A 9,564-nucleotide genomic window follows, 5' to 3' on the forward strand; every position below is an offset into this window, starting at 1 on the left:
GAAATGACCTGGATATTGGGACCTGGGAGAGTATGCTTGTTATCTGCACGTTTGTCTTGAGTACAATGCACTGCCCGATCACGGGGCGAACAGTACTAGTACTTAATATAGTATTCATAGAATACTGTCGGGATTCACTACGAGTTCATCACAAAGTGGGATCGATGCACACCTCAAGAGGTCACTGCCTGTCATCTTAGGTTTTGGAATGACACAAAGATGGGTTGTACAAAAGCTGTAGGTTTACAATGTATGTATAACAAGTACAGCAGGGTATCCCATCAAAAGGACAAAATCCCCCTAACTGGTCTGAATTAATACGCAAAGCAACAACAATCCTGGTCTGAGTACCTTTGATGATAATAATATTGATATTGAAAGAGATTTACAAGATTTCTTGATAAATCTTGAGATATTTCAAACTATCTTCAGATTGTTTAGAAAAATCTACAGATCTATTGAAAAATATCAAGATTGTCTTGAAAGATCTCGAGATTTAGCAATAATTCTTGAGATCTTTGAAATAAATCTGGATTATTTTTAAAGGAACTTGTTAAAAGAGCAAGAAAAAGCAATTGTTGAGTTATATACCCAATGTATATCGCCATGTTACTACTGTATGGACCGTCTGTGTGTGTGATACTGGATCTGACATGAGGAAAACTCTACTACAGGTTCGCTGTTCCGTGGTTGCTACCATGTTCTGTTGGGTATGATTTCAAACAATGTTTCTATTAGAGAAAATTAAAAGCACCACAAGTCTGTCAAAATCTGTAGTGGCGAATCATAATTTTATGTGCAATTCACCTGCTGCGTACATGTACCTACGGTTGTCCCATGTATGCTCACCTAACCCAATCGCACGGTGACATGCACGGAGACATGTGACCACAGCTTTGTACATTAGAACTATTGCAACTGTTTTTCTCAAACCTACGACGTACAAGTGTATGGTGTTATCGTCGTGGACAAAAATGCGGTATAGGAAAACTGACCATGAAGTCATTATAATTGACGCAATAGTGATATTTTCAATCATTAAAAAGACGACGTGGGTCATGGAAAGAGTTATTCTCTTGAGGGAAGGGCTGTTGTTCTGACTAGTTTGCCCAAGAAAAGTGCTATCACCTGTAGGTGGTAAATCTGTTGATCGATTGTCCTTCAGCCTTAAGGATATAACTGAATAGATTTCAACTGCAACATGGTTGCACAAAAGTCATAAAAATGCAGATTCTACAGAGTTTTTCAAGCCTGATACAGCTGGACTACATTGTAAATGTCCAACATTTTTGCAGGAGAGTGCCGACAAGTTGTATTGCATCAAAAGTGTTGTTAAATCTACATAGTGAGGCCCCCGCTGTATTTGCTGGCAATGGTCTTCACCGTATGATAGTTCTCTGAATAAAATTTTTAACGCTTACCGATTTAGAAATTATGATGATTCTTAGTACTGAACAAGCCAGACGCTAGCACAAAGTAGTAACACATCTTACAGTTAAATTTTGTGCTCAAGACTGTCCTAGAATATCACAATTTTTTTGCTGTCATTCACAAATTTGTAGTGTTACACACCTGCGATAGAAATGAACACTCGTATAAGAACATCAATTCTGTCAAGAAGTTTCCCATACGTACATGTATTCACACACTCAGCTTTCTCTACAATTTCACATTGCTGTAATGTAAAAGGTCCATTAATTGTGGAAAAATCATTACACCCAACTATTGAGTGCATGGCAAAAGAAATCAGTTGTATCCCACGAGAGTGTATATGAAGATTGCTCAACCAATATAGCAGGGTTACCGTTAATTTTTTTATATAAAACCCTCTCAAACGGTCTGAATTGATACCTGATGTAACAACAGAAGCAGTCGGAGTACTTTTGGTAATGATTCATATCAAGTTAAGGCAGCAATTTCAACATTTCTTTCAAGATTGCTTTATAAATCTTGAGATTATTTAAACAATCTTGATATTTTTCAAAGCATCTCGAAATACTATGGAAAAATCTCAAGATTCTTTGAAAAGATCTTGGAAAGATCTTGAGACCTTTTCATTTTCATCTCAAGATTTTATGAAAGATCTTGAGATTGTCATGAAAGATCTCAAGATTTCGTATAAAATATTGAGATCTTTGGAACAAATCTTGAGATTTTTCAATTTTCAACGAAGTGTAAAGACCCCCGCTGGGGGTCATTATGATCCGCTATGTAACAGAGAAGTTTTTGACAAAAGATTGGATATGTACCTGTAAGCTATAAACGGTTAGAGGCATTAGTCCAAAGTGCTCTGCTCATTCCAATAATAATCTGCTCGGTGTTAATATCAAATTGTCGGCCAATACGTTTGTTGGTTTACCTGCAGCAATAAGTGAAGTCCTCTCCAAACCACGCCACTCCAACTGTCCCGCCATTTTGTTGTCCAAAATTCACCAGGTCAGGAAATCCGCATTTTCTCTTCAAATCGTCACCAGAACGGCACAAATCCACAGCGAAAACTTCCCCAACGCTCTGCTGCACAGATAAGAAAACATTCCACCGGCAAAAACTCGAGAAAGTACCCGAAAAGTTGACAAAAATTTTAGCCTAGAATATTCCTGTCGTGCGAGAGCGCCATTTTGAATGGACTACGCCAAATGTGCTTTTACACAGGTGTGGAAAACAGCTGTGTCTATTAAATTAATGTGGAACCGGTAATCTATTTACGAATGGATGAAAATGCAGCTGCATGGTAACTTCAGTATTCCTTTCATTGACAAACAATTTCACGAATAATATTTATGCCACCACACGATAAAATACAACACTTTGTCCGATTTTCTTATTAGACTAAATTTTTCGTTTACATTTAACGTTACCGGTTTTTTCGTGGGGACTGCGTTTCACGGTAGAATGAAGACCTTCCACACACAGGCAGGCAAACATATCTGTCCTTGGTGCTGAACACCATCCATACACAGGAAAACAAACACTTGTGCACTTTTCCCGGGTAGAAGATTAAACAAAACATTAACAAAAGCTCCTATTGTGCCACATTTATTTCCTAAGCTAGAAAATGAACAATTAACGAGCCGTACGATGGTAAACAAAGTACATGGATTAAAAGCGACCTCTAGCAGTTTAATACAGGACTGCACCATAACGTTGGTTCGAGCGGGAGCTGGAGCAAAGTAAGTGTGTGTGTGTGTTTGTTTGTGTGTGTGTGTGTGTGTGTGTGTGTGAGTGTGTGTGTGTGTGTATGATGTAACACCTTTCAACGTGCATGGTATATACAACCGAATCACAAACTTTTACACCATGGTTTGTCTCATAAAATGAGTTAAACTTTAGGAAAGAAGAGTAAGTGCGTGCATAATGTGGTGACAAACTTCCTAACTCTTCACCATGGTTGGGGAGTGTTTGGAAGTGTTTGGGAGGCCATATTCGGCTATGTGTGTCAGGGGCTTATAATAATGGTGAGTTCTGGTCGTAACACCTCTAATTTATACAGTGATAAAGAATGACCAGTTACAGCACAGGTACAATATAGATATGATGATTGTATTTGATATATATCACTATATCACAAATTGGCACATGGAAAGACAAGCAGCTTGTCTGCTAAACCACTGTCAGTAAAATATGAATCATCAGTTCATGTAGTACTCCAGAATGGAATGAGGCCTTTCCCAAGAGCATTCTCATACTTTGCACAAACTTGCTATTTACATTCATCAAATTTAAAAAATACTTGACATACATCTATCTACATGTAGCTAAAACTATCAGCTGGACTCCAGGCTAATACACAAATGAATCTTTTTAATTGAAAAACATCCACATGTAGTTCTGAGAAGACACACTAAACTGAATTTCCTTGCATCGTGCAGTGAAAAGTAGGACCTACCAGGTGCTTTCATTCTATGTGAAGTCTCTTTTAATGATGAATATGTCTGAAATTTTTTCTAAAACAAATGAATAACTAACTAAAAAGACAGATACATGTATTTCTAAAAATAGTATGAGCAGTAATAGGACTATACTTCTTGTTGTATCTTGAACGATCATAGAAAAGTTTCCTCCCGCCATATTCATCAATACACAAATTGTACACAGATCTACAGTTATTATGCAAAGATAAACCTTACAGTAAAAGTTGTACAGATTGTCAAAGAAGAAACCAACAGATCTGTGTTTTTTATAATGACTTCTCCCTGGGCTACAATGGTTGTATTATGGTAAACTTGTGTCCTAATCAGCATTGAAAGTGATGTATACTGAATTCCTGATATGCATAGAAGAGTCAACCATATATTGAATGGTACACATCATGGATAGAGAGGTAGGTACTACTGACAGCATTACAAAACTAGAGTTCCACGATCTCATACCTTCGCCAAATGATGTTAGCCTTTATGAATAAGAAATATACTAATCACCCTGATTATGCAAATAGGATCCTCAATTGCATGAATTATATCAGTCTGTTGATCATATTCTCCACCAAAAGACAGTCTTATCTTAACAAAGAATGCCATTTTCTCATAAATTATGCAAATGTGGTCCTTATTTGAATAAGTTATGTTTAATTATGTTCACCTTCACTTAACTTTCAAACACCCCAAGTATGAAATTCCAGGCAGTTACCACTATGCAATTATAACATTTTCTCATTAATTATGCAAATTAAGTCTTCATTTGCATAATCGATATTTGCCTGTGTTTCTCTCGTTCTTAATAACATATGTTACAAGCTTGAACTTCCTATCATGGAATGCAGCTGATTTATAGAATTTCCTCATTAATTATGCAAATTACATCAATATTTGCATAACTGTAATATAATTATGTCAAGCATCACTTAAGCTACCTACATACCAAAAATCACGATGATCCATCAATCGGTTCTTGAGTTATCCTCTTTTAAACATTTGTCCTTTAAACCCCCTGCAGTTCTAGAGCAAGCAACTAGGGGGCTCAAACTTATGTCACTTCATCCCCAGCACAAGAGCTATCTACCATCTAAATTTCGTCACCCTAGCATGTCTGGATCATGAGATATCAAAACCGGAAGTTCTGCTGCAGTACCATGACAAGCCGCCAGGTGGCCCAAAATCTAATCATTTTGAGGTCTCATCAAGACCTACCCACCTACCAAATATCAAGTCAGTCCATTTAAGCCTTCTCAAGTTATCGTGTTGACAGACACACACACACACACACACACACACACACACACACACACACACACACATACACGAACGCCTCTGAAAACATAACCTTCTTGGCGAAGGTAACTAGGTCATAAAAAAGCAAGGTAAAACCTAAATGCAACATGTCTCTTGGAATTTGATGATACGTTGACTTATAAGTTATGTGCTTGCATGAAGACCGTGAAAAAGTAGCTGAAGGGTATACATGAAACCGTCTGAAATGACTCTCATACATGTAAAAGATAAATCCACCATTTATTAACTTGTACATTTGCATGTATCAACATTCTGATCAATCTACCATTCAGGTGTACATGTACAGTGTGCATTTTTGACTACCTGTAAGTGGGTAAAAAAATGTAAAGAACAAGTCTTCAGCTAAACTCATTTTCAACGTCTTTGCAGGTTTGATCTAAATATACATTGTATCTCATAGTGGCACAGTGCAGCCTTCTGTTGTTGTTTCTATCTCACACTAGCAGCATTAGAGAGCTGGCTCCTCAAAACAGCAGTCTGTAGTAGTCATCTTTGTAGCTGAACAACACTGAGACAGGAACCCTGAGGACAAAAACAGTATAGATTGTTTCTTTCACATAACCAGTCAATCGCCTTTATGCATAACATGCCAGTTTCCTACACTGTCAGTTAGTACAAGCTGAGTAAGACCGGACTGTAAGGTTTGAACCACTCACACCAGCAAGGACCCCTACTCTTTTTGATAAGTGCTGTCATGGCTATGGGATCTTTATAATTATAACATTTTCGAAGTGTGGTTCTTCTCATCAGACACTGAACTTCCACCTTTATATAATTCCCATTTGAGATGATGTCCCATTTGAGATAACTGAAGCTAGGTACTCATTTTCAGCAGAGTCAAATACACTGTTAAGTCATAAGGTTAAGGGCACATGAATGGGGCCTGTGAGGGACTTATGCCCTGACTCATTATATTCTAAGTCAACAACCCAAACCAAAAGACCATGACTTTGTGCACCCTGCCACCTGTTGGTACATATTGTTTAACTGGCATCCATGGCCATTTTTACTTTTTTTCTTCCTGCGATGTCCAGGTCACTCAAAAAATTGTTTTGGTTTGATCACAAGTAGCATCAAAGTTACCAAGCAAGACAGACAAAAAGTTGTTCCAATCTGCACACATGACATATGACAATATACTCACTCAGCATCTATCTTGACTTCTCGGATGGTTTCACAGATCCGAGACAGGTACTTCTTCTGTTTGGGCTGTTTGGACATCAGGGTGTGCATGCTCTCCTCAAACACATCCTCATCATCAAACTGGGGAGAAGGAGGCAGGTACAAGAAAGTCTCAGATATCATTATTTCAAACATGCATATGGTGGAACATTATTCCCCAGTAAATGATAAACATTGTAACAGGTCGACATATAAAAATTATACACTTTCAATATATGAGGGAGTAATCAGTCCAACATTGAGTTGTTAGGCCTAGGAAAAATGGTGTCATTACAAGTATTTCTGGGTTTTTGACTGTCCAGAGAAAAAAATCCTGATCCTAGCTTCTTTTGGGGGGAGGGTGAGAGCAGGCAAGACAATAAAATTTTACATCTGAGTATTGAGTAAATCAAGATAAAAATTTGTCCCTTTCCCACAAGCAAACTGAAGGACGGGTCCTGTGGGTCCTGGAGACAAAGGGGACTGAAGGAAAAAAACAGATAGTACGTATAGGTACATGTACAATAGTATTACCTCAAGTGTTGCAGCAATTGTCTTCACCAGCTGGGACTGTAACTCCACCTGCAAGGGGTTATACATAATGTCATGTCACTCACACTCACTATCATTATCCAGGATTTGCAGAAAATGAAATGCACTTCATAATGGGCTATATTTGCATAAAATCAAACTTAAAGACACTTAACAGAACAGAATTAAGAATGTTACGACAATGGACAATTGCCTGACTGTGTAACATACATGTATATACATTTTTTTGTACTTACAGCAACAACCTCCACTACAGTCTTAGGTGCAATGGTACCCTGAAGCACTGGCTGTAGTCGAGACAGTATCTGACAGAAGAAGAGAACTTTTATTATTTAAAACAATATGAAATCAGATTTCAGACTTCTAGGAGACCTCTGGCTATGAGGTAAACTTGTATCTGTATGCTCACGCCCTAAAACTGATTGCCAAGGTACAGATGTTCCCCTCAAAGTATGTTTTCATTGTTTTCAGTGAGTTGATCTTCCTTTTCAGAATCGTATTTTAAAATCCAAGAAAAACCTAGCATTAAAGATGTTTCTAGTTCTGAAGACTATTACTGGCACATCTGTCTTCCTACCTGAGCCTCAAATCTTCTCCTGTTGTTGGATGACAGCTTGTCCAGAGGAATAAACGTTACATTGATGGGTGGTCCGCTCTTCAACTTGTTTGTGTTGGGTTCATCAGCACCTAGTAAAAAACATTTCAATGTTGTAAACAGACATAGAAACAAACATAGAACAGGAAACTGAAGGGAGAGACATGCAGTGACATGAAGATGAAACACTTCACTATGTTCTACATTGGCAGAAGGTACTGCACCTGCACGAAATCTTGAATGTAACGTGACGGTATAGCACTTCAGTCCACAGTATTAATTGTTTCACACAGTGTCCCATACTTAAGGATGACATCCTATCTGTTGTTTTCAAATGTTCTCAAATTTTGATGCAACGTTAACCAAACTTCGTTTTGCACAGACGCAGTACATGTACATAATCTGCTGACACCCACATACCTGCTGTGCTGCCACTCTTGCTTGTGTTGCTCTGCCCAGTGTCTGACAACTCTCTAACACGGTACAAAAACAAGAAAAGAAACAAAAGATTGTACACTGTTCAGCATACTGTACTATGTTATACAATTTGCCAATGGTTTTATAGTTTCCAACAATAAAAGGCAAAAAAAACAAAACATGAGTGCAATATTCCTTAAGCTGCAGTAATACCTAAAGTATACATTACATACTTTGTGATTTACATTTAGATGGTGATAGAAAAACTTGTCTTCTGTCCATCCTAACCAAGAAATGTTCTAACCAAGAGAAACACAAAGAAGGACAAAGTAACACTGACTGTTTTCCTGCCAGGAGTTTCTGCTGCAGACAGTCCACCAGGTCAGACACTGATACCTTCTTCTCCACAACCTTGTCTTTGTCAAACGATCTCACCTGCATATTTCACAGAGATAAGAGATGTATGACATTGATTTATTGTTACCTTATAACCTCATTTACTACTAATCAGATTCTGTAATAGCAAGGTTTAAGCCTCCTTGGTAATAGCAAATCTAATTATTTTCTTAAATCCTCATTGAATTCTCATCTTCACAGGCTGCTAGCTACATGTATTGTATAATGATAAGTCTGAGCTAAGTACTAGAAATTCTAAAAGACACTGAGCCAGACAAATACTACGGTTACTATATAGTGACTGGTAGTCATGATCAGACAGAGCAGGTGTCAGACTCACCCTGACCATGTCACTCTCATGGTCCTTGATGTTGAGGATGACCATGTGCAGGATGCCTGCCTGTTTACAGTGGTCCTGGATTTCCTCTGGAGACTGGGCAGGAGACAGGAACAAAAACTAACATTTATGTGAAGCTTTGATGATCCATACTGATTCAATCATTGATATTGTGTGATTAATATCATACCTAGGCCAAGATAACATTTCATACAGCTGTTCCGGCATGTGTAATAACCTTTCTAATGATACAGTAGAATGCACTGTGTTGTATTCTATTATTTATCTTCAGGTAAGGATTTGTAACAAATACATGTACAGTAACTGTTTTCTGTGTCACAGTGATCTTAGACAGAGATTGAGAACATTGAGAACAAAGTGACATCAAACACATAATGTTGATTTTTACACTTTGATATCCACAAGACTCTACATCTAAATTCCATGACTTAGTATACATGTAACTACTTTTTTGTAGAATGTTACATGATTGTGGAACAGAATGTTAAATGATTGTAGAACACTGCTCATGCTACATGTACATATTGATCTGGTTCTATACCACAGGATTAAGGAATTTATGGTACACAGGATTACAGTAAGACCTTCAATCAGCTCCAGCTATATCTAGCAATCTTAACCCTTGTCCTGCTGGCATTCCTGACACAATATTTTTCAATATTTTCATGTCTTAATTAGATTTTAAAAAACTAATTTTTTTTGCCCTGCAGTGGCATAGTTACTTCCGCATTCGTTGCGTTTCGCTGCAGTGTAATCCGTTGCACGAGAAATACCCCCAAATCGTACCTATGCAGGGTGTTATATAGATGGTACTGAATGTGCCGCGCAACATATGTTGCGCACAGCAGGACAAGGGT

The 9,564-nt window shown here is 37.8% G+C and overlaps 1 protein-coding gene across 1 annotated transcript in view; it reads right to left on the reverse strand.

The window, feature by feature from the left end:
* Positions 1-5,658: 5,658 nt before the first annotated feature.
* LOC109482791 (eIF-2-alpha kinase GCN2-like) overlaps positions 5,659-9,564 on the reverse strand; it is a 37,485-nt gene continuing 33,579 nt past the window's right edge. Inside the window, exons 40-47 of the mRNA XM_019785628.1 lie at positions 8,690-8,782; positions 8,294-8,388; positions 7,957-8,009; positions 7,519-7,628; positions 7,178-7,246; positions 6,924-6,971; positions 6,373-6,491; positions 5,659-5,750 (exon numbers count right to left, since the gene is read on the reverse strand). Coding sequence (XP_019641187.1) covers positions 5,693-5,750; positions 6,373-6,491; positions 6,924-6,971; positions 7,178-7,246; positions 7,519-7,628; positions 7,957-8,009; positions 8,294-8,388; positions 8,690-8,782 — 645 coding nt within the window. The 3' untranslated portion in view covers positions 5,659-5,692. The remainder of the gene's footprint in view (positions 5,751-6,372; positions 6,492-6,923; positions 6,972-7,177; positions 7,247-7,518; positions 7,629-7,956; positions 8,010-8,293; positions 8,389-8,689; positions 8,783-9,564) is intronic.

This window comes from Branchiostoma belcheri, unplaced genomic scaffold (assembly GCF_001625305.1).
Source record: "Branchiostoma belcheri isolate BF01 breed outbred unplaced genomic scaffold, Haploidv18h27 scaffold60, whole genome shotgun sequence".
NCBI classification, from domain to species: domain Eukaryota; kingdom Metazoa; phylum Chordata; class Leptocardii; order Amphioxiformes; family Branchiostomatidae; genus Branchiostoma; species Branchiostoma belcheri.